Raw genomic sequence first — 25,590 nt, 5'->3', positions numbered from 1 at the left:
GTAATGTAGACTAAGGCCAGATCTACACTTAAACATTAGATTTACTTAGCTATGTTGCTCAGATCTATGAAAAAATTCACATCCTGGGTGCTGTACTTAGGTCAGTCTAACCCTTGGTGTAGACACAGGTTGGTCAATGGCAGAATTATGCATTCAATCTCTCTCTCTTTTCAGAGAGATGACTTTACAACATTGATTGAGAAATCCCTTCCATCGATATGGGAAGTATTACACTATGGCACTACAGCTCTTTTGCTCAAGTGTTTTGCAGTGTGCCTGCTCTCACTCAGGATAGGTTAACTTAAGTCTAGGTCAAATGAAGTAGCTCAAGTGTAGTAACTTGTGCTGTTGCAGTGAAGACAAGCCCTGACCTCATGGATTTTTTTTTGAGTATTTTGATATCTGCAGGTGAAAATAATTTTGTTTATCCCATTAATAGTAAAGGAAATTGTGAACATCAGTGTGACTAAATCCTCCACATGTAAATCTTGGTATTCCTGGGAAATCTTTTTTTCTAAAGGGTTGGCTATAGGACAGACATGGGCAAGAGTGCAAATTCCAACTAGATGAATTTAGGGTTGCTTGCTTAAAATGAGGAACTCTGCATAGTTAATTTGTATAGCTGTGCTGTAACTGACATTGTAAATTGTTTCCGTACCACTCGTTCTCATGTCTCATTTTACTACGGCCTGTGACTTTTGAAACCTTACAGGCTTTACTTTGCACATGTTTGTCTTGTCAAGATTCTGTTTTCTCCAAGACCATTGGAATTTATCATCTGAGACAATTAAGACTTGGAAAGTGAATGTGTACTATTGCACTTGAATAAATGTGTTTTAAAGTATAAAATACACAGAAGAACCCCGTTTATCCAGTCTAATTGGGACTGGGGGCCAGATCAGATAGTAAAAACTCCAGATGAACCAGAGAATGTGAAAAGTTGATGCTACAGCACCATCTCTTGGCTGCAGGAAAGATCTCCTATTTCTGGCCCTGGAGTCCTGGTTGTTTTGGTAAATGTGGAGAGCCGGTTAAGGGTGGGTCAGATAAATGGGGTTCTACTGTGTGTGTGTGTGTATTTTCACATTACAAGTTAAATAGTATTTTATAATGACAGGGTATAGACTGAAATAGGCACAGAATATATCACAGTTGTTACTATATACAATACCTGCTTGGCCTTCAAATTTACTCTCTAAAGTACAAAACTTTATTGAGGGAAAAACTTAACTATTTCTCAATATCTGTCAAACTTTATGCTAGCTGAAGCTTACAGTGTTTCTAAAAAATGTAATTGTTTTCCACACTAAAACAGTTAAAATATACATGCTGCTTATTTAAAGTTATTTTTGTGTATGCCATAGGCTACAGACAAGGTTGTCTTTAAGATCTTGCATTATTCTAAAGTTGAGAATACTGAAATCTTTTATAGGTGTTGGTGCATATGTATCACCTGATATGATGGTTGCCGAATATTCTTTGAGAGAGAAACTACCAGCGAATCAGTATACTTGGTCATCGAGAGGTCCTAGGTAGGTTATGTGTAATCCACAAGTTCACAGGCTGCATGGCTGATTTTAATTGTAGAATCAAAGTTTGTCAGAAGAAGTGTGACTTGCCAATGAGAAGAAGCATTTAGTATGAACTCCCATTCTTAGATATCAAACTCCTGTGGCTCTTGATACTTAAGATGTTGCAGCACTTGAAATTGCCTTTTCACAAAGCATTCACGGTATGCTTCAGGGAAATGTAGAATACTACTGCTCTCCATTATTCATTCCTTTGTTCCTGTGGTTAGTGAAAGTTTGCTCTGTATCTGTCTGTGGTTGTCATCTATTGCCTCCTTAAAGAAAAATGTTAATACTGCTAAAAGCTGTTGAAGTTAACAAACACTACTATGAGGAAGATTCTGTTTGGCCTTTTCTGGAGTTTATCTCAGGCTTCTGTTTGTTAGTTTTGTGTGTAGTTGCAGCTTTCCAGTAACTTTGAATGCTGCTTGGAGAGTGAGCAAAAGGGATCTACAAGCGAGATTGATGCTTAGTTTGTGTTGGCACTGATCACATTGCTCAACATGCAAAACCTGTCTGAGGGTTTTGCATAGGCCATTAAAGGTGAATTGCAAAGCAAAAATAGTTTGCCTTTTATGAATATAAGTATGACCTCAAAGATCTAAAGAAATTGTGTGTTCTTGCAAACAGCAAAATATTAGGCCTCTACTTTTCTTCCTTTTCCTTGGCTAAATGATTAGACATATTGCATCTCATACAACTCAGATTTCTGCAGCAAGCTTACTACTGAAGAGGGAAAATGTGGAGGTTTAGATTAAGAATTGGTAATCCTTTTCCTCTCATTTGGGGACGGTGAGAACTGCAACTTGAATTTCAGCTTTGGAGGAGGGATAGCTCAGTGGTTTGAGCCTGGGGGTTCACAGCAGGAGCCCCATCCTACCCTACAATATCTCTCACAGTTAAGTTGGTGGAAGAGTTTCTGGTCAGGAGGCGCACCACTGACAGGTGGTAATTACTTAACTTTGTAGCATAGACAAGGCCTTAAGATAGGCCCCAGGGCTGTCTGGATTGTGCCAGAGGTCTCTCCAGTCCCCGAAACAGTCCAGAACCATCTTAAAGCCACCATAGGCGTCTCTGCTGTCCTTCAGTTCAGGACATTGCCTTTCAACTTTAAAGTGGTGGGAGTGACCACAAACCAGAAATTTAAATATTTTAGTTTTGCATCCCTTTTTGCTCTCCCTCACTATTACCATTTTTGTAGGAAAAAATCAGGGGTAAGTACATTTGTCATGTGCTTGACCGTCATACTTGAGTACCTAACAGATTAGACATCTAAAATAACTTGAAATACAATACTGGATATCTAACTGTTGGTTAGGAAATTTTGTTCCTTTTGACAAACTGGAGTCTGTGACAGATAAATAGAAATCATCTGTTCTACCAGTTCCAAAAAATTCAGTGCTTTAGGGGTTTAATATTTATTTTCTCCTAAGTGAAGTTTTTATAGTCAAGTCATGACTGAATAGTATGAAAATGCTAAAAAAAAACAACCAATTGTTTAATGTCAAAATCACTTTTGAATTTGGTAATACCTGTATAGTTGCGTTAGAGAATGCAGGTGAACACTGAAAACTTGTATGATTAAATACAGCTTTAATGTGAAATGGTTGGTTGTATAAACAAATATTTGGATTTCAGTAATTATATTATAACTTTTCAGTACCGATGGAGCCCTTGGAGTGAGTATCAGTGCGCCAGGAGGAGCTATTGCTTCTGTTCCTAACTGGACTTTACGAGGAACGCAACTGATGAATGGCACATCTATGTCTTCACCTAATGCATGTGGAGGCATTGCTTTAGTCCTGTCAGGTAATGAATATTGTCTCTTTGTTAGAGATAAATTTTTGTCTTTTTTCATTATTGCACAGTTTTATAAATTGAAATCCAATATTACTGAACCTACTTATGTCTTACATTTAATAAGAGTTAATAATGTTAAATCTTCATGTTCTTTAATATTTTATCAATAACACTGTAATTTCAGGACTCAAAGCTAATGATGTTCATTACACTGTTCATTCTGTCAGAAGAGCTTTAGAAAATACTGCAGTGAAAGCTGAAAATATTGAAGTGTTTGCACAAGGACATGGTATTATTCAGGTACTTAACAGCATAGATGCAAAAATTATGCAAATTGTCAACTTTAAAGGAATTTTGTCATCTTGAAATCTGGTCATTTAAGTAGTTGCAAGTGCTACACAAGTCAATTATAATCAGTTTTCTTTCTGAAGCGCTTTTTATCTTTGCTGTGCAATAACCCACACAAATAGGAACCTGGCTCTAAAGAAGTTCTTACAGTAAAACAGATTATAAACTCAGATAGCTGTTAAATACACAAAGTAATCTGAATAGTTAAGTAGAATGACTTCATTAGGTATGATAACAAAAGCATGAATGAAAATATCACTTGTTTCATCCTAACAATTAGCTTGTGGGTTTATACTGAATCTGATGCTTCCTGGTTCTTCGCTTTCATGTTGTTTTTTCCTAGCAAGGAGTTTTTCCTAGCAAGGAGTTTCATTGGAGTCCAGTTCACCACTGTTTGTTTTAAATGGCAAAATAAAACACACACACACGAAATATACTAAAACAGTAGTGACTGCAGTGTCCATAACACCATCTATATTTACTGTAGTGCAGAGATTGGCAGCCTTTGGCAGGCGACTTGCCAGGGTAAGCACCCTGGCAGGCTGGGCCAGTTTGTTTACCTGCCGCGTCAGCAGGTTTGGCTGATCGCAGCTGCCACTGGCCGTGGTTCGCCGCTCCAGGCCAAAGGGGGTGGCAGGAAGTGGCACCCAGCACATCCCTTGGCCCGCGCCACTTCCCGCCTTCCCCTTTGGCCTGGAGTGGCGAACCATGGCCAGTGGGAGCTGCGATCGGCCGAACCTGCAGACGCGGCACGTAAACAAACTGGCCTGGCCCGCCAGGGTGCTAAAGGCTGCCAATCCCTGCAATAGTGCCTACCTGAAAACTAATTACAGGGAGCATTTTCAATAATACCAGAGTCATTGGCTTTGAGCAAAACTTGGGTTCCTAAGCATAGCATATGGTGTTTCACGAAGCATAGGGACTAATGGTAGTGCAACACAGGGGATCAGCATGAGAGTCCTAATGGTTATAGTTATGCTTCTAAGTCTTACTGGAAATCACTGAAAGTTAAGCTCCTAAGTCACTTTTGAAAATGATACTTCTTAAATTTTGCCCCACATCTTTAGACTATTTTTTCCTCATTGGAGAAGGTGAATTCTTTTTCCTCCATTCTATGTAATATGCCCAACCTCCAGCCATGACACCTCATCAAGGCATCTTGAATGCGGCTCCCTCTTGCAATGTTGTGCATAGCCACTGCAGGCTGTTTTAGAACACTGCGGTATTCACAATGTCTGCTGGCACAGGAGATAAGGTATAACCATTGCGATTCAAATGCCAAACCCTTGTGTTCCCCTACCATTAATGTTTATGCTTTCTAGAAACTTCATCTAGAAGTTGGGTATTTTCTATTGTGACTACTTTAGGGTTACATGAGTATATTGGAACTCTGTCTTTTCTCAATAGGTTGATAAAGCCTATGACTACCTCATTCAAAATTCATCATTCACAAGTAACGTAGGTTTTACTGTTACTGTTGGAAACAACCGTGGAATCTACCTCAGAGATCCTGTCCAGATAGCTGCACCTTCTGACCGAGGGGTTGGCATAGAACCTGTTTTTCCTGAGAATACAGGTAGGGAAGAAGCTGATTATATAAACATGTTTAGGAATGTTGTGTAAATTTGATGAGGACTTAGGTCTAAAGATCACACAATTAGGTAACACATGGAAACAATACTATATGTTTAAATGAAAAAAATGGTGTAGTGAGTTATGTCATGTATCTGTATTATAAAAAAGCTGCTACTCTTAATTATAGTTTTAATAGTTTGAATCAAGGTGGTTTTTCCATTCTAAACCCTTTGTTTTAGTTTCTGCTTTTTCACAGTTTCTTCATGTTTTTAACTCTAGTGTGTCTTTCTCTATTTTGGAGAAATTTTGAAATGAAATATACCAAATGTTTTAAATGAACATGGGGAAAATACTCAAAACGTTTTAAAATTTCCTCTAACTTGAATAATCTGTGTGAATTTAAAACTTCAGTTTTTGCATTTTAAGTAGCCCTCTATGGGAATGTATACTTTTTCAAAGGTGAAAGCACTTAGTTGAGAAATAACTAATTCCTGGACATAGCCTCTTGTGTCCATAAACTTTCAGGGTCGAAGTTATATATAAAGGACTTGCACTTCCATCAGTTCTTTTTCTGTGATCAGTAGTTGCAGAAATCCTTTTTAAAAAGTTTTTAAATCAGATTTTTAGCTTTTTCTCTTAAAACTTGTGTATAGTTAAGTTAGGGTAGCCTTGGGATTTTAGTGTTTGTGTGTGCCATAGTGCACTTAAATCACTATTCAATACTTGGATCTTTTGATGTCTGGATTCAGGAGGTATATATCTTGTGCCCCTCTTCATCTCTCAATTGTGTCAAGCCAAGTGTCTTCTCTGTTTTAGGGGGAGTAGTTCATATCAGTACGTAATTTGTTTTACAGAGTGTAGTTTTATATCCTGAGACATGGCTTTTGTAAGAGTAAATATATTCAGTCTGCTAATGTGCCTCTGTTTAATCTCTAAAGAAGCTTTGCTCTTTTTTACTTTGTAAATTACTCTTGAAACTAGAAGGATAACACTTGATTGGCTCATTTGGGTGCCTTTTAAAATTGGTTTCCCAGAATAAAGCACACCTGTTTTGAATTTGGTTCTGTGTGGGCATTTATACCTGGAACAGTTGCCTCCCTTAATTTGGTACAAGTTGTCTGGCTTGTACGCTGAAGAGTCCTGTATGTTACTGCCACACTTTGAGCTGCTTTCAAATTTCTCACTATTTATCTGTATATTTTGCCGCCTAACTCTCACAAGGGGAGGCTCTCCTCTAGAAGACTAGGGGATGGTAAATAATGAAGAGGATGGGTCACTTATACAAAGCATTCTGAATTGCTTGGTAAACTGGGCAGTTGATATGCTTTTTAATATGGCCAAATATAAGGTCATATATTTAGGAACAAAGAATATAGACTATATTTACAGCGTGAGGGACTCTGTCCTGCGAAGCAGTGACTCTGAGAGAGACTTGGTGGTCACAGTAAGTAATCAGCTGAGCATGAGCTGATGAAAAGTGCTAAGGCAATCCTTGGATATATAGATGGGAATATTGACTAGGAGTAGGGAAGTGATTGTTGCCTTGCTATTTGGCAGTAGTGTGACTGCTGTTGGAACATTGTCTCCAGTTCTGTCACATATATACTTCAAGAAGGATGCTGAAAAATTGGAGAGGGTTCAGAGAAAAGCCATGAGAATGATTGATTAGCAGAGGTTCTCAAACTTCATTGCACTGCGACCCCTTTCTGACAACAAAAGTTACTACACCATTGCAGGAGGAGGGACCAAAGCCTGAGCCTTGCCACCCTGGCTGGGGGGCAGAGCCAGGGTGGCAGTGCAATTGAAACAGCTCCATCAAGGGGTGGATCAAGTCCATCACTGGCAACTTTTAATCAGGTTTGGAGGTTTTCTGCTTCAGACTGAAATGAATTCAGGGAAGTCCTAAAGTCTGTTTTGCAGGAGGTAGGACTAGATGATTTACAGAGGAATTAAATCTATGAAAACCAGTTTAACCCTTACTGAATTAAACTAAACCAATTTAAGCAATTCACCAATACAAGCTTTAACGTTAATTTAGATAAACCTCATGTAACTTTTCTACAATAGTCAAGCCTCTAGATTCTGGAGCATAGATAACTGCATCCAAAAGAGGGACTGGCTTGCTAAGCCGTGGCAAGAATGTTTACCATTGGGACTTTATTTTATCCTTCTCTGCTTCATACAGGACTGTTTCCAAGATATAGGTATAAACCACAGTTTAACAAAATAAAAGCCAATATTTTTAATTTGGCAGATTTCTACGATAAATGCTCAACATGTTGCATCTAGTAGTGATTAGAAGGAAGCATTCTTCTTCCTCATTGTTCTGTTAATTGCTGAAGGTCCTGTTTGAAACCTGTCACTGAGAAGTGTTCCTTTCAGAAGTTTGAGTATCAATGTTTTCAAAACTTATTTCATACAAATTTGGATATAGTACAATTCTTAAATATTGAGTAGTTCTGTTACTTTGATCTTTTAGTTCTGATACAGTTATGTTTAGGGCTGTGATTTTTGTCACAGAATCCGTGACTTCCAGAGACCTCTGTGACTTGAGCCCATGGAGCCTGGGAGCTGCAGGGTCCCCCTGCCACCTGTGGTGGCTAGGGACTCTGAGCTTCCAGCCACAGCAGGTACAGGGGAATGCCCTGGGAACTCCCCATTTTTTCATACATATTTTTAGTAAAAGTCACGAATAGGTCACGGACTTTCATGAATTTTTCTTAATTGCCTGTGACCTCTCTGACTTTTACTTAAAAAGTGTGACAAAATCTTAGCCTTAGTTATGTTAGACCTGATGTCACAGCATTTTGAATGCATTGATTTTGCTCTGCAGTGGTGGACCTGAAAAAGAGGAATGGGGAAGGAAAACTCCTATTTCTGCGTTTAGGCTAGGTCTGCCCAGGGCGCTAGGGGTGTCAGTCCCAGCTTGAGTAGACATATTTGCACTAGCTCTCATCGAGGTAGCATGCTAAAAATAGTGGAGTCATAGTAGCATGGGCAGTGGTGGCATGGGCTAGCTGTGCCAAGTACAAACCTGACTGGACCCCATGGGTATGTAATTGGGGCGACAAGCCTGTGCTGCCATTGCTTCTTCGGCTACACTATTACTGTTTGCATGCTAGCTCAGCGAGAGCTGGATATCACCGCCCCAGCTCCAAATATAGACATGGCCTCAGATGATCACGGGTGGAGTCATTTAAAAAAAATTGTCACTATTTTACTTAATGGTTATGAGAATTTCATTGAGGGTGGGTAGGAAGGAAGGGTTTCCAGCTTAGAGCACCAGAATTCATTCATGGTGATGGTGCTGCCTATCCAAGAGAAATGGTAACCATTTTTGTCTGAGGGAGTGCATCCCATTATCAAGTAAAACATCTTTTTTGTGTTTGAAAGATCATGTTCAGTGGCACTTCTAACAATAAAAGCAGCTTTCTTAAGGTTTCAAGGCGTGGTTTCCCACCGGTAACAGGGCATGTACACATTAGTGGGGATATTTATTTTTTTGTTACAGTGGCACCTAAACATTTTGTTTGGATTATTGTAATAAAGTTTAAAAATTACATCTTGTTTCAGAAAACACCAAAAGAATCTCTCTTCAGCTTCATTTAGCTTTAACTTCAAACGCAGCATGGGTTCAGTGTCCCAGTCATTTAGAGCTCATGAACCAATGTAGGCATATAAATGTACGTGTGGACCCACGTGGTCTGAGAGAAGGACTACATTACACAGAGGTATGAAAGTACTTCCATTTATAAACAAAAGTATTTGCTGTCTCTCTTTCCTGTGGTCATTTTCATTTAACTTTTAGAAATCATTTTTCTCGTAGATTATAGCATCCAAAGCATTTAATTTATTTTACTTTCTCCTGTACTGGGTAGCAAATGCTATTGCACATTTAATTTATTTAAAACAGGAAAAATTTGTGGTTTCACGTAAGAAAAAAGTAAACCATGTTCTTTACCTTGCCCCCTATTTCTGCAAAATTTTGTAATATTGACACAAAGCAATTACATTTTTTGCAGACTAGCAAGTGTAGATTTTTTTAACATTTCAGATCATTTTTCCAGTTAACTCTTGTAATTTGTTACACGAGACTTACTATAGCTGTTCAGTGTGTCTTAACTCTAAATATTTGTAACTTAAATGTTTTTTCTTAGATTTTTTTAAATAAAATTAAGCATTTTTATCTCTTCTTGAAATATCTGAACCTCTGTGGGTATGTCTACACAGCAAATAAAAACCTGCAGCTGGTCTGGTTAGCTGACTCAGGCTCATGGACTCAGGCTGCAGGGCTGTGAAATTGTTGTGTAGATATTCTGGGGGCAGAAGGGATCCCAGAGTGTGCCCAGCACAAATGTCTGCACAGCAATATTTAGCCCCACAGCTAGAGCCCAAGTTAGCTGATCTGGGCCAGCTGTGGCCATGCCTCAAGTTGTTTTATTCCAATGTAGAAGTGCGCTGTGTGGCTAATACTTCACTGTATGTGGAGAAGGATAGTGAAGATTAGAGTTCAAAGTGTGTCTTATTGAATTAAATGGGGAGGCTGTTTTCAATTTAGATGTTCTGCTATTCTCGTCTTCTCTGTTCTCTCCTTCATTTTTGTCCCATTGATCCGTTTAAAAATAGTTTAATATCCCCCAAAAGAGTCCAAAACTTAGAATAGCACTAAAAGTTCTCCACTGCATTGCAGCTAGAATCCTCAAATGTTGATGCAACAACAAAAATAACTTTCCTTGTTAGAAAGAAAACATTTCAGGTTTTTAGAACAATTATAAAAAAACTAAGATCTCTGATTGCACTGCAGTAGCAGTGAGGAAATTTGTCAAAGGGTCTGGTGGTAGTATGGTTTCAGTCACGCTGATATTTAAGACTGGGACTTAAGCAATGTTGATGAATTGTGTCACAAAAAATAAAGATGTGGAGAGCAATAATGGACATGTAAGTTTTGGAGGGTGCAGACTGAGAGTGAACACAAGATAGTGGTGCAGGAAGAGGTCTAAGCTGCAATTAGTCCCTACTTAACTAAGTAACTAAACTTGTCATATGTGATTGTGTCAGTGCAGAAACCTATGAAAAATTATGGGAGTCTGAATCTACTAGTTAAAAACATTTTAAAAGTTGAATTTTTTAAAAAAATATTAATTCTTAAACTGGTGCTACTTAAATGTTTTTCTCATGTGACTGATTAAATCCTCTTCAACTTGTTGCCCCTCTAAGTTCATAGAGCAATTATGATATAGAATCAAAATACTCCACAGCCAATCTTAGAAGCTCACTCAGGTCATATTACATCATTTTTAAATTGCTTTAGAACATGATGCTGTGTAACTACTTAAATAACATCTTGATTAATTTGTCAGGTGTGTGGTTATGATATAGCAGCGCCTAATGCAGGCCCTTTGTTCAGAGTTCCAATAACTCTTATTATACCAGCAAGGTCAGTGAACATTTACTTTGTTTAATTTTTCACTCCCATGCATGGCTACATAAATGCCTGAGTATGATGTATTGTCCTACATTGTTCTGGTTTCAGATGTTTCAATATCCAAGTCAATATAAATCCTCTGCCAGAAGGAATAGTGCAGATTGGCCCCATCCTGAATACAGAGATGGTCACAGAGGGAGAAGCTGAGTTAATGTAAATGTAATGCCATTGTCCTCATTCAGTGGTACTGCATAAAGACTGGGTACTGATGAGTCTCAAGCTGATTTATAATGTATTGATGGAACACCATGAGTCACCAAAATCCTAAAGCCAATGTTGCCTGTTAACATGGTGTGTCTAGCTCCTGTTAGAAATGGGATGAGCTCATGTCTGACAAAGACTAGCCGTCATGAAATACTATAACCAGTGCTGATGGGCTCTGAAGAGACTCAGGTCATAAAGATGTACTTTTCATGCAATAATAATGAAGCACATTGTTATGGAACACAGGTTCCCTTGGGAATAAGCAGGTGTGCAAGCAAGGGGCATCATGATCCAAAGTGACAAATGTCCCATGGTCCTATCTGTATTTGAGCCATGGGGATTTTAAACTCACTAGCTGCAGTTTTTATTTCTAAAAAGATTATTCAGTTTTAAAGTTATTAAACTTTAAAATTATTTTCACAGAATAGATGAATCTTCACACTATGATCTTTCATATACGGATGTGCATTTTAAGCCTGGTCAAATCCAAAGACACTTCATTGAAGTTCCTCAAGGAGCTACATGGGCTGGTAAGGAAAATTAAAAATACAAATTTATCTAAAAATTATATCTTTCAAACAGGCACTACTATCAGATTTCAATGGGGGTATTATGAGTAAGACTTGAGGATTAGATCAACAAATTATTTGTGAAATGGTGTTTGTTTTGTTTTGCAGGGCCAGGAGGGAGTTTGTCTTTTTATAGTGTCTAGCACACTGGAACTCTAATTCTGATTGGGTTTGTGACACTACAAGAAAAAATTACTAAATAATCACTGGGTGTATTTGCGTCACTGATGGAAATTATGTATGTGTAATAGTATAATTGACCCTGTTTTGTCTGGCTTAAAACCATGTAGGAACGTGATATTAAAGGGGATATGCCAGTGTGACAGATTTTTATTTACCAGTTTGCCTGGGCCACAGTTGATAAGTCTGGGACCACAGGATCTTTTTTGGGAGGAGATGAATTTTAAAGCTTTATTGATAAAATAAAATAACAGCAGAGTGTGCTGGGACCATTCCCACCTCACTCAGGGGAATAATGAAAGTGTTAATGCCCCAACCCACTTTCATACTCACACACGCACTACCCAGACTTGGCCAGGTCTGGGTGTAATGTCAGAAGAAAAGAAGGGGAAGGCGGACGGGAGTGCTGTCCTGGGCCCAGGGCATCCAAGAATCTGCTGCGTTCTCCAAATTGCTCCAACTCTTAGGAGGGTTTTAAGTCCTGGGCTGCTTTGGGGGGTTTCGTCCAGAGCCCTCTGTTCCTGGTGCTCGTTGTCCCAGTCCAAACATGCTTGCTGTGGTCTCTTTCCCTTTCCCAAAACATCTTAGCTTCGTGGATGCCTGTCTGGCTCCTACTCTTATTGTCTCGTCTGTGTTTTCAGCTTCTGCAGCCCTCGGCTGGTTTTGCTGTCCTGCAGGTGCAAGGTCTATGTAGTTTCTCTTGGTCGCTTGAACAGCTTTCACTCCTCCTCCTCCTCCTCGGTGTTTCTCGGCTATCAGCCAAATCTTGGTCCATGTTATTCATATTTTGAACAATGATCAAAAAAATGCCATTGAAAAACTTTCTTTTTTGAATTTCTTGCCTCATTTCTAACCAACTACAGAATAACTTGAGTAAGAGGCTAGGCAGCATACAGAGGAATATGACACATGAATAAAATGGCTGTGATAGTTTTGTTTCTAGACTTTCCAGCCCGAGCTTGAGTCTGCTGACCTGGGCCGACCATGCTACACATCTTTTATTCCAGTGTAGTCATATCCATAGGCACTTGTGTGCTGAATAATAGCTGTTTTTTAAAAAAAAATTGGAGTCTAATTTTCTTGTCAGGCTAAAAAAAATTTTCTCTAAACATTTTCCATCTTATTAGCTTTTTTGGCTACTGAAATTAAGCTCTGTTTTGAAAAAGTGTTTTCTTTAATCTAGAAGTTACAGTATGTTCTTGCTCAACTGATGTGACTGCCAAGTTTGTTCTTCATGCGGTTCAACTAGTGAAACAAAAAGCATACAGAAGCCATGAGTTCTATAAATTCTCATCCTTACCAGAAAAAGGATCAGTGACTGAAGCGTTTCCTGTCTTAGTAAGTGAATTTGAATATCAATATGTACAAAAATTAACAATAAATTGTGAAAGAAAATTTGGTTTTGTTGAGGTGTTATTCAGAGAACTCAAAGCAGCATGATATAGCAGGGCCTGGATTCAGTTGGAATTATTATGTTGAATTAGTTTAAAATTAATGCTCTATATTTCCATTCTTTCACTAGTCATCTTAGTTACACCATATTTTATCATTTTGATATTAAAACTGAACATAAGTGAATTTGGTGTGTTCAGTTGCAGGTTTAATTTAATGTGTATTAAAGAAGCCAGATTGGTTATCCAAAATCAGTTTGTTTGAAGAACAGGCACAGTAGAGACAGTAATAAAGCAAGATTCCTCCTGTTGCCACATGCCTCAGCCATGACCTGGACATCATATCAACGGTTCATGCTCTGTGTCCATTCAGTCCTTAGCCTCTTTGAAAATGCCATAGAACTGTACCTAAATTATGGAACTCTTACAGGAGAGAGTGAAGACTGTGAACGTCACTGCTCCCAAACTAAATGTTCATTTCTTCATCTTAGCTTTCCCTCACTGAATTCTACATATAGATAGGCAGCAGCCTCTCCGTCGTCTTCTATAAACTAATCAAGCAGTTTTTCCTGCAAGCTGGGAAAGAAAGAAGTAGTATTATTTAAATGTATTTTTATTTAAAACCTATTTATATAGAAAAATGCTACACCTATCTCTGGAGTGTTATGTTCATTTTTGGTCATAGCTAGGATATCAAACATGATTTATTGGAATTGTCTTGCATTTGCAGGACAAGCATAGTGTCCTGGCCAATTCTGTGTAAACTTTGGATTACTAGCATAATTGGAGTACTTTTGAACTGCGTGCAGATTCCTTTGTTCTCGTGAATTTATTTTTAGGGTGAGTGGGGAAGGAAAATGGAAGGTGAGGTGTGACTGTGTCTAACCTTTGTCCTTTCTATTACCTAGGGTGGAAAAACCATTGAATTTTGTATTGCTCGTTGGTGGGCAAGCCTTAGTGATGTCAGCATTGACTACACAATTTCATTCCATGGCATAGTTTGTGCTACTCCTCAGTTAAACATAGTGAGTTTTTTCATATTTTAGTTTGTTGATCAGTTTGAGAAATTCTTTGATGAAAAGATTGTTAGATGCACCTTGAAGAAAATTCAGACTATACATATAGCTAAGATATATGTCAGTGATTAATATTTCTTAAATGCACAGTAATAGGATCAGGAACCCGCAGAAATGTATTGATCACGATTAGTACAAAAAAGCTTAGATTACAAAGAGTATATAAAAAATGTAAAACATTTCCGAGAAACACGTTTATGATCTGATCTTTTTTGCAATGTTCATCCACTAAACTTCTGAGTATTTACAGGAAATGGTGATCTAGGAGGTAGTTTTTGCACAAGTAAATACCTAAAGTAGCAAGGGGCTTAAATTACAGCAAGGAAGGTTGAGGTTGGACATTCGGACAAAATTCCTAATTATCGGGGTAGTTAAGCACTAGAATAAATTGCGATGGGAAGTTGTGGAATCTCCGTCATTTGAAGTTTCTAAGAGCAGCTCAGATAAACACCAGGCAGGAATAGTCTAGAATGATAATACTCAGTCCTGCCTTGAGTGTGGGGGACTGGACTAAAAGTCCTATTGAGGTCTCTTCTACTCCTACACTTCTATGATTCTATTCTGACGAAAGGCCAGTAATGGGTTAGAATTTTTTATATGTACTGTATTTATAAATAAAGCTGGGAACCAACTTAACCGTTAAACACTTCTTTTTTTTTTTTTTTTTTTTTTTTTTTAAGCATGCTTCAGAAGGCATTGTCCGTTTTGATGTTCAGTCCACACTGAAATATGAAGATATTGCTCCTTGCATAAATCTGAAAAGCTGGGTCCAAACGCTCAGGTATAGTTGCTGTTTTGGGGACTTTTTTGAAAATTGTCTAATTTTTCAAAGTTACTTAGCATGTAATTAAAATAGTAATTCTGAAAATAAACATGAATTAACAGTAAAATGAATACCTTTGGGTATGTCTGTACTACCCGCTGGATCGGCAGGCAGCGATTGATCCAGCAGGGGTCGATTTATCATATCTAGTCTAGATGCGATAAATCGACCCCGGAGTGGTCTCCCGTTGACTCCTGTACTCCACCACCGTGAGAGGCGCAGGCAGAGTTGATGGGGGCATGGCAGCAACTGACTCACCACAGTGAAGACACCGGGGTGAGTAGATCTAAGTGCGTCAACTTCAGCTACGTTATTCACATAGCTGAAATTGCGTAACTTAGATCGTTCCCCCGCCCCAGTGTATACCAGGCCTTTTCCAAACTGTAACCATTTGGACTGAAAATGTCCAAGCCTTTTTCTGCTTCAGCTGACTTAAAAAAAATCAACCTGAACAGTGCAGCTGTTCCAAAGAACAAGGCAAGGTGAAAAAACATGTTCTGCTTGTTTTTTAACACTCTGGAAACTTTTTTGTTTGGGAATCCGTAGTGCCATTGTGCTTTGGAGCAAGAACTTGAAATTTGGCTGGGGATAGCCTTTACTGTTCCTGTAAAAATCTACCCAAATTTGGCCAAGTTACAAGCCTTTGAAAGAAATGTATTAACCCATGCTTACCCTTTGTTGGGTTTAGTAGCTAAAATCTCTGAAGATTCAGTTCTCACTGAGCATGTTCCAGAACCTCAGAGTTTCTAGTGCTGACCAGACTGCCCATGTGTCACACAGCAACTGAGCATGTTCCATCCCAGGGTTAGAGGGACTTGCTAGGACTTTCTTTATAATGGCAGCTCCAGGTTGCTTCAGGCCAATGTAGGGTGGGAGTCTGGAACTGAGCCGGGATACTGGCTCTCCTGTGTTCAGTGACCCTGCCTAATGGTGTCCAGAAAGATTTCTCACCCTAATCGCATTTGCCATGTCCAGCCAGTCCTAGTCTCCTCTTCTGGACTCCTTGTCCGAGTCCCAATGAGGATTAAGAGGAAGCCACCTGACTCAAATGCAAAAGGGAGTAGAATTGAATCGGGGGAGAGGAAAAGGGGTAGATAGGGACAGGGATTCTGGTGAGACTGGGGCTGGTGGGAGAAGGAATAGAAACTGTTACTAGGATCCCGAAAGGGTTAGGGACTCAAACTAGTTGAGCAAGAAGATTAGTGCTGAAAGCTTAAGAGATTGTCGGGGTGGGAATCTGGAACTGGGAGACAGTTGGTGGGCTGGAGGAGAAACACTGAGATTGGATGAGGAGCTGGGTGAGAAGTGGAGAGATTGGGACTGGCTGGACAATAAAACTGAGAACCGGGGGAGGGAAAGAGGGCCAATGGCAAAGGAAGAGAGGGGAGATCTGATGAGGAGTTGGGAAGTGGGTGAGAGAGAAACTGTGACTGATTAGGACAAGGAACCGGGGTGAAATAGGGAGAACTGGGATGATTAGGGCTGTGGGAGGAAGAGAGACACAGGGCAAAGAATCAGGAGGGATTAACTGGAAGGGGGGGACACTTGGTGTGAAGGGAAGACCAGGACTTAGATGGGATCCCCAGTGGGGAGACTAGAATTGGCTGGGCAAGAAAAAATGTGATAAGAGTGAGAAACCTGAGGAGTGGAGACAGCATGAGTAGGCAAGGAGGATTGGACTGGGACCAGAAGCCAGGGTAGGGAAGAACAAGACAGGGACAGGTTGTTGGAGGGGATGGGAAAGAGGAAGAACAAGTCAAACTTGGGGGGGAACAGGAAGAAGGGCATGTGCTTGTTGGAGCGCACTTCCCCTCTTAGCCAGGAATGTAATCCAAGATTCTTCATCTGCTAGGAGATTTCACAATATTTACTGACAGGAAAGTGTCCTGTCCTCCTCTAATGCTAGTCTATATGGAAGATGACAACCTGCTACTTCTGTCAGTTACTCAGTTAGCTCAAGTGGCAGAGGACTGTGTTCTGGTTCCAGCCTGTTGATAACCCATATGGGTCTCAATGTGATGCCACATGCTGGATTTTCTGGGGGTTTTTTTTGTTTGTTTGTTTGTTTTTAAATCTAGGAAATTACACACACGCTATTCAAAGGAAACTAAAGTTGCAAGATCAAGCACTCTGAAGTTAGGAAATGCCAGAATTAAGGTTGCCTAGAGCAACCATAATATTCTGCCCATTTGTGCTTATGCATTAAGATGGTCTTTGATTATATCATCACATATTATTTTTTTTTCTACAGGACCCAAACCTCATTCAGTAGGCAGTGGGGGGGTGGTCACTTAATGAGCAGCTGTTCAATTTTTTTCTCATCATTCAGTGTGTCCCCTGTGCCTTATTTACTACACACTCTTAAACTCTGATCTAAAGACAGAATTATTAATTTCCTCATGTTTTGTGGCACTCATGACCAGTATTTGAGTGCTTCATAAACATTCTGAATTATCTTGAGTGCCCCTGTGAGAGATGCATATTATCCCCCTTTTTTATAGATGGATAGTTGAGGGACAGAGACATTAAGGTCAAGAGTATCCACTCACCTTGGGTTTCCAAATTGAGACCTTCTAGAACCTGATTTTTTCAAAGTACTGCAATTTGTGTGTTCCAAGACCAGCTCCTACTGAGTTCATTGCATTTGTGAGTGCTCAGCTCTTCTGCAGAGCAAAGCCCAGAGTCTCAAGTTGGGTGCCCAGAAAATGAGGAACATGTAATTAATGATTGTGTGTGGAAAAGATGGGTTTAAGTGACTTGCACAAGGAACTCTGTGGCAGAGGCAAGGATATAGTCCAATGTCCAGAGTAGGATTCAGCTGTCTTAACCATAGACCATCTTTTCTCTTCCGGCAATACCACGTCTCATTCACTACGCACCTTCCAACTTCTGCAGTAGTGGAGTAGGGATCCTGTAGACAAGTTTCCTTCACTACATAACCCTGAGTCATCCCCAAAGCAGGTCCTTCCTTTGCGATGTAAGAGGCATGAGTTCTGTTAGAAAAAATAGCATGTGATCAATCATGTAACTGAAGACTGTATTATAATGCATGCAAGTTTCTGTTTAGACAAACTGTTTAAGCAAATTGTTTAGGAAAACTGTTCCTGAAACTTGCTGTTGTTTTTAATTACAGACCAGTGAGCGCTAAAATAAAACCTTTAGGATCCAGAGATGTTTTGCCAAATAATCGGCAACTATATGAGATGATTTTGACGTACAACTTTCATCAAGTAAGTTTTTTAATTGATTCTTTAACATTTTTTTAAACTTCATATCTCTATGTGAATTTCCTAACAACAGGGGTAGGATGTGTTGGATCACAGAATCTTGGGGTGCTTCTGTAGCTGATGCCAGTTGTAATGCAAACTGCGAGAACAGGGATTCTAATTAATCATAAATTGGAAGGATTGTTTTAAGTTTTACTGTGATTAATATAGATTTATTCCTGAATCATTACTTCAGAAGTGTACCTTTCACTACGCAATATTCAACTGTGTTTTGACTCTGTTTTTTTTTTATATAGCCTAAGAGCGGGGAAGTGACTCCAAGCTGTCCACTGCTTTGTGAATTGTTGTATGAATCTGAATTTGACAGCCAGCTGTGGATTATATTTGACCAGAACAAAAGACAAATGGGGTCAGGTGACGCTTATCCACACCAGGTACAGAGGAATATATTTACCCTGATCAGACATTCTACATTCTCTTCTCCCTCCCCACCTGTCTACAATCCAGACCCATGGGTATAGATAGACCTTGCCATCAGATAACCACAACATGTAGTAATTGCACTTTTGAGTGGTGTATTTTGTAAAAGGAACTTGCTAACTGGAAATTGCCAGTGTTCTCCATCTGGTGGCACATGTGTCATTCTTTCCTTGTAGAGTAAAGAAGAAGATTTGAAATATTTGACTTTTTCTTTTTTAAAGTACAAAAAGCTTTTACCATGTGACTGCTTGCCTTAGTGTGACCAGTGCTACCAGAGAAATGAACTGCAGTCCATGTCTTTTTACTAAGATGTTGCACAGTTTCAGTTTTTTCTGTGTAAGGCAGAAAGGGTCCCTCAAGCTCTTCTTAGTGCTGGTGTATTTGTCTAGCAGAGTGGTTGCCTTTGGTCCTATCAGAGGCACCTGTATTAGATTTCTAAGGTAGCCTCCATCAATGTCTTTCAACAGCCTTTTTATGTGTGAGAGACTGATTGCGAAAGACTTCTTTGGTGCTGCCTTTGGTAGGAGGGTGGATTTTCACAAGACTTCTAGGTATTCTACCCTCTGTATAGGTTCCTGTACTGCTTTGGGAAAGGCTATATATCTGAATTGGTATAGAAGAATAAAAAGAAAAGGGGAAAGTCTTCTTTTCTGACTTTAGTTCTTGGAATTATTTTCTTATAATTCAGATTCCCAGTTGGCCTTTTATTAATGTAGCTTTTGATCATTCTTACTGTTGTGGAAAGATCAATTTAAGTTTTGTTGTTCACCGGAGTACTGGATGGGTACCCATAGTTGTATTTTTAAAAAAATTGAAGAAAGAAAATGAAAATAAATTCACAAGTTCTCCTTGTACACAAAAACTGCATCACTCAAGCTTTATAATCACCAGCAAACGGAAAGAATATAAATTAGCCACTTGATGTTATAACTTCCAGACCTCCTTTCACAGAAACAGGCCAGCATACTACATCCAGACCCAAAGTTCATGCATTTGACTGCTTGATTTTTGAAATCTTTATCTCCAAAAAGCTCTCACAATCTTTAGCTATTAAGAATCTCTTGATAGAGGGCCATACAAACATGTGGTGACTTGGAAGAGATTTTCTCTTTGGGTAGTCCTAAAGCAAGTTGACACAATATCTGCTTCTATTTCTCTCATATTGGATTATCCGTTTGCTGTTCAACCCTTCCCCATCCATCAAAAAACAAACCAAAAAAAGGGCACGTAGCTAAACTGCAACTTGGCTCCTGTAGTGGTTTTTGAACTTTTTGTATTGAGGACCCCTTTCACATAGCAAGCCTCTGAGTATGACTCCTTTTATAAATTAAAAACAGGAGGGGGGTAATTTAATGGGGGCTGGAGGCTGTCAGCCTTGTGACCCCAATGTAACCACCTTGCAACCCCATGAGGAGTCACAACCCCCAGTTTGAGAATCCCTGCTTTGCAGTTTAGGTCTGGTACTTAAAGAGCTGATGGAGTATCTTTGGAGCTTCTGACAGACTGTCCCTTATGAACTTATTTCAACAAAACACATATGCCTAAACTTTAGAATGTGCATATGACTAATCCCATCCCTGTTTGGTAAAGCACCTCCGCACATTCTTAACTTCAAGAATGTGCTTAAATTCCATTAATTTAAGTGGGATTGCTCACATCTGTGGGTGCTCCGCTGAATCAGGACTTTTATTACCTTTCCATGAAGATTTTTTGTTGCTGCTGTTATACGAAAGACAGAGTCTGTAAAGTGCAGGCCATGATCACTGGACTCTACTCATTTGATATTCCATAATGACAATGTGGCTGTTTACTCACAACCAGAATTTTGGTTTGTCTGATTCCATATAAACAAATCTAGTGATGTACTGGTAGTAGCAAACGCAGTTTGACTGGATTAACTCAAGAAAGATGATGATTAATCTACTAGTCGTCTTCCCTAGCCACTTACAAAGCTAGGAGAGGCTGGGCTACATAACTTTTGACACAGTAACTACGAGTTTGCTCTATCGTGACAAGACAACACTAATTGGGAAATTCCCTAGATTTTACTTCATGGGAATGAGGCTTTATCCACTCAATTATTCAGACTGATACTGCATCTTGATTAAAAATTGTACAACCTGCCAGAGATTTGTCACTGGTACCTAAAGTTCTTACAGCTTTCAGCAGAAATAAGACAACTTCTGTAGCTTCTTAGAAACATCCGTATCAAAGGTATCTGAAAACGTGTTTTCATCACCTTTATCCATACCTTCAAGCAATATTGCTTCCTAGTTTCAAGGTCTTATGCCTAGTTTGGAAGAGTGGTATTGCAGTTGAAGTCCTCTTGAGACACAGCTGCTCATCAGTCTTCCAAAAGTGTGACTCTGTACAGCCAATCTTCAGCAGGCTACATGGTTTCAGGTGTAATTCTTAGATATCACTGAGTGCACGTAGCCACACAGTATTTTCCATCCCCACTTCTTTGGAGTCTAGAATGTAGGCTTTGAAGTGGCAAAAGGAACTAAGGAACAAGGTTGCAGCAGCTTATATATGTTCAGGCTTGAATGCTCAATACTGCGAGAAAGGGAACACATCTGCAGCCCCTGGTAATCAGAGCATTCTAGGGGCTTCCGGCAAAGATGTGTATTAGTTACAGATCCCCCAAAATAATATAAAGTGAGCCATTAATCCTCAGTATATAGTAAAATATGCTCCTTTAGTCGGTGAGGTGGTAATTCCACTGAAAGCAAAGGGACTGGGCATTACTACCTTTTATTTCTCATTAATATAAATGCAGACAAGATTTTCTGTTAACCAGTTACAGTTCTGGCAGCTTAAGGAAGAACACGATTCTGATTTTATTCGTAGGATTATGTATGCATGGTAAAACTTCTTAATCTTGGCATTTTATGAGAATCTCTTTCTTTCAGTATTCCCTGAAACTGGAGAAAGGAGATTACACTATTCGGTTACAAATCCGTCATGAACAGAACAGCGAACTGGATCGCATCAAAGACCTTCCATTTGTTGTTTCTCACAGGTTGTCTAATACTTTGAGCTTAGATATTTATGAAAACCATAGCCTTGCTCTCTTAGGAAAGAAGAAATCAAACAGTTTGACATTGCCACCAAAACACAGTCATCCGTTCTTTGTTACATCTCTGCCTGATGACAAGTAAGTTGACGTTACCTATTTTCCAATGTAGATTTAACCAGCTGCTTCTATAAATCCAACTAAAATGATTTCCATCAATGTGATACATACCTTTCTAGCGTTTGTAGTTCCACATTGTAAACTGATTAACAAAATGTGACTGTAAGTGTTGCTGTTTGACAGTTTTGAGTTCTTTATATGTTTAGTATTTGTGGAACTTAATTTTAACATATTGTTGTTTGATTGTGTTTGTATTTTCCTCTATTTTTTTATTAGAATACCTAAAGGAGCAGGGCCAGGATGTTATCTTGTAGGAGCTCTGACATTGTCTAAGACGGAGCTTGGAAAGAAAGCTGTGAGTACTCGAAACTAATAAAGACTCTGTTCTCAAAAGTTTCTATTTATCTAAATAGGAAATTCTGTGTTTTGTTGATGATCATTATGCCTTACTTTCTTAATCTTCCTGTTAAGAGAGTGTTCAGTTAGTGAGACACATGGGTTTTTGTAAAATCAGTTGTTCTAGTGTAAACTTAATTCTGAATATTTAAAATGTAATCCTGCAATTTAATTTGTAATTATAACATGTAAATCATAAGTGTCCAAAAATTACTTTAAACTATGCAGAAACATTTTGAATTGCTGTAGAGGCAACTGCTTTTTTCACGGTTATGACAAACTTGTAAGAATAGGTTTCTTTGTATAATTGTCTACCTGAATGTCATTTTTTAATGTACAACACTACTTTGTGTGTTTTGCTTTTGCATGTTGCTTTTCTAGTCACTTATGTGGTACACTCCTTACTCGCGTGCATGCAGCTTCCAGCAAAAAAATACAAAATAAATGTGCCTTTGACACCTACTTACATTTTACTTTTAAAACTTAGGAGACATCTATTTTGTAGACTGTAATGCTGGGGCAGGATTCCTTACCTGCTGCAAACTTCTGATGTTGTCAACCACTATTACAGCTGTGTGTGCCAATATAATGACATAAGATCTCTTTTCTACCTCTTTATGTCATAATGGAAAAGCTGTACCTCCTTGGTCAGTGTGTAGAGACATGGAAACTTAATTTCTTGACTTGAATTAATTTTCAATCTGACTCTAGCTGTAAAAGCCAAATCAGTCTCCACTTCACTTAGTGCTAATTTTAGGAAGGATTCTCTCAGATACTCCAGTATTTTTTAAATTGGTTATTGCTAAGATTAAATGTCAAATGTTTTCTATATAGTCATAGGCATATGTTGAGACATAGGAAATCTTGTGTAGCTGGACAAGAAACAATTTGAAGCAGGTTAGATTAAGTGTATTTGATTTCTGACATATTATGGAGACAACATAATGTATTAAATCCAGGTGCATATAATACTATAGGCTAGGTAACAATTTACACGAAAATAGACTGTTTGTATTTAGGAAACCGTACTTTCTTGGGCCAGAAAAACTTGAGAAACCCACTAATCCAGCATGTTAAACTTTTTTTTAGTTTGACTTATATTTACTTGTATGTACAATAAATTCACAGCCAGATTGGAAATGTATTGCTGTTCTGATAAACATATAACTATAATGATAGTATAGGATATTTTCCCTTTCATCTAAAATTCAGCAGAACCATTTGTTGTAATTCTTGGCTAGGCTATTTTACATCAAATTTAAATACCTATTAGGTACAGTAATTTCTGGAGTGGGAACCACTGGTGATGCAATAGTTACTGCTTATCAAGTCAGTTTTCTTGAAAATGGTTCAAGAGAAATTTTCACTTCAGATTCTTTACACAATCACGCACTTGTGTATCGTGTTATGGGAACAGTTTGTTGGATGGGTGCCATCAATAGTGTCACATTCTTGCTGTTGCCATCAGTGAACATCACCGTGCACCAAGTGACAGAAGGGAGGAATAGGCAGCAGTGTTATTCTAGTCCGCTAAGTGTGAACTGAAAAAAAAAGGAAAAAAGCAGTAGTATTTTTGTACATTAATTCTACTTAAGTATTATAACATGGAACAATGCCACTTAATTCCCATTTTAATCTAAAACTCTCAATTGTGTTGCATTCTAAAGTTCATTTTGTCACTTTTTCATTGAGCTAAGTGGTTAACAACACTTCTGTCTTACTAGGAACAACAAACTGTATATGCAAAAATGCATTTTTTTTTTTAATTTAAAAGACATTAAAATATTTGTATGCTTAAGAGCATGTTTTGATCACAGACCTGGCACTTTAGTAGTTTGAGCTCTCTAGTTGAAAATAAACCATAATCATACAGAGAAGGTGTCTCCATCCTGTGTAGTGTGTGCATGTTTTCTTACGGTATGTTATTCTAACTCCCAGGGGCAGTCTGCAGCAAAACGACAAGGAAAATTTAAAAAGGTACTGAATGTCAGTTTTTGGAAAAGATATGCTTAAGTCTAATTTTTCATTGTCTCCCTCAGCTGCCTTCTCTTGTGTAGTCTTGAGTTATCCACTTCACGCCTTAAGCAACCTCTGATGTTAGACCAACAGAATATTACTGTAATACCAAGTTACACTTGAGCACCCAGATACTTCTGTGATAGTGCCTTAAAAATGCATGTATAATGAGTCACTCTGTAACTCCTTTTCTTTATTATATACTACTCCCCCATTCTCTCTCTGTAAAGTGCTTGGAGTCAAGATTTTCCATATAAAATATTTTGCCTTCTGTCTTGCCTCTTAATGAATGCACTGAAATTTTAACTTAAAGTTTATGATATAAAGCATGGTATCCAATCCCTCCTCACCACTAACTGAATGTGTTTCTTTGAGGCTTAGTTGTACTGAAACGTAGACTGGATGTGGCACTACAAAACATACTGCAGCAAACAACACTGCTTTTGCAGGGGGATGGACTAAATGACCTAATAGACTTTTTTCCGTCTCTAGCTTCTGTGATCTTCTTAAACAAAGCATAAGCATAGCTTAACGTAGATTAATTTAATTTTGACATAAAGTCAGCCTGTTCATGGAACAGTAGAAATCATAATTGGAGCACATGGTATAATCTACAAAGAACTGTCATTTTCCTATCTAGTATCCTTCATGTAAAGAAATTAAATGATAAAGTAACATTGGAATGTGTAAGTGTTTTCAATAAAATGAGCATTTTAGCATTCTTTATTACGTATTGTAACATTCTGCCAGCAGATGGGCAGTAGCAAACCAAAGGAAGATGACTGATCTTTTTAAAAAGGGCTGGGTCATTCACTTCAGTTCTTTCCTATCTCCCAGCTGATGTAGGTTACTTATGTCTGGCTAACTTACTTTCCCACTCTTTCATCCGCCTCTTCTAAAGTGACATGATTACTTTGCCTCCTATTTTCTTTTCTCTCTGTGGAGTCTGTTTCCAGGCTCGGGAAGGAAATCATACCTAGTTGCATATCTCTATCTTTCATTAATCTTACGGGTCGGAGTTTTGACTGGGGAAGAGAAGAAGGATGTGGGTCATGGAAATTACTAGATCTGTGCAATATATTCTGCACCTCTGATGTATTTGCTAAGAGCCTGTAAGGTTGAGAGGCTGCTATCTTTGTTGGTCTTGGTATGGATATATCAGTACAAGGAGAAGGTCAGACGATCGTAGAAGAACTTTGATGCAGACTGCTTCCATTTTTCTGTGTTCACTTTTGTATCGTATTTCTAGAATTAACTATAGCTCATTTAGAAAGAATGTAAAAATCCCCATGTAAATGCATCCTTTTCCTGCAGGA

The 25,590-nt window shown here is 38.6% G+C and overlaps 2 protein-coding genes across 3 annotated transcripts in view; one reads left to right on the top strand and one right to left on the bottom strand.

The window, feature by feature from the left end:
* METTL21C (methyltransferase 21C, AARS1 lysine) overlaps positions 1-25,590 on the bottom strand; it is a 521,155-nt gene that overhangs the window by 389,552 nt on the left and 106,013 nt on the right. The gene's annotated exons all lie outside the window — the stretch shown is intronic.
* The window catches only part of TPP2 (tripeptidyl peptidase 2), a 76,431-nt gene that overhangs the window by 19,685 nt on the left and 31,156 nt on the right, over positions 1-25,590 (top strand). The window contains exons 10-24 of one of the 2 annotated variants that reach the window (XM_050947144.1): positions 1,433-1,532; positions 3,229-3,377; positions 3,553-3,668; positions 5,124-5,292; positions 8,865-9,022; positions 10,652-10,728; positions 11,404-11,510; positions 12,913-13,067; positions 14,029-14,145; positions 14,877-14,977; positions 18,153-18,249; positions 18,543-18,680; positions 21,639-21,883; positions 22,139-22,217; positions 24,197-24,235. In XM_050947144.1, the coding sequence (XP_050803101.1) occupies positions 1,433-1,532; positions 3,229-3,377; positions 3,553-3,668; positions 5,124-5,292; positions 8,865-9,022; positions 10,652-10,728; positions 11,404-11,510; positions 12,913-13,067; positions 14,029-14,145; positions 14,877-14,977; positions 18,153-18,249; positions 18,543-18,680; positions 21,639-21,883; positions 22,139-22,217; positions 24,197-24,235 (1,847 nt within the window). The remainder of the gene's footprint in view (positions 1-1,432; positions 1,533-3,228; positions 3,378-3,552; positions 3,669-5,123; positions 5,293-8,864; positions 9,023-10,651; positions 10,729-11,403; positions 11,511-12,912; positions 13,068-14,028; positions 14,146-14,876; positions 14,978-18,152; positions 18,250-18,542; positions 18,681-21,638; positions 21,884-22,138; positions 22,218-24,196; positions 24,236-25,590) is intronic. The other variant, XM_050947154.1, reaches the window with a different exon arrangement.

This window comes from Gopherus flavomarginatus, chromosome 1, assembly GCF_025201925.1.
Source record: "Gopherus flavomarginatus isolate rGopFla2 chromosome 1, rGopFla2.mat.asm, whole genome shotgun sequence".
NCBI lineage: Eukaryota > Metazoa > Chordata > Testudines > Testudinidae > Gopherus > Gopherus flavomarginatus.
This window is presented reverse-complemented; position numbering and strand designations above follow the sequence as displayed.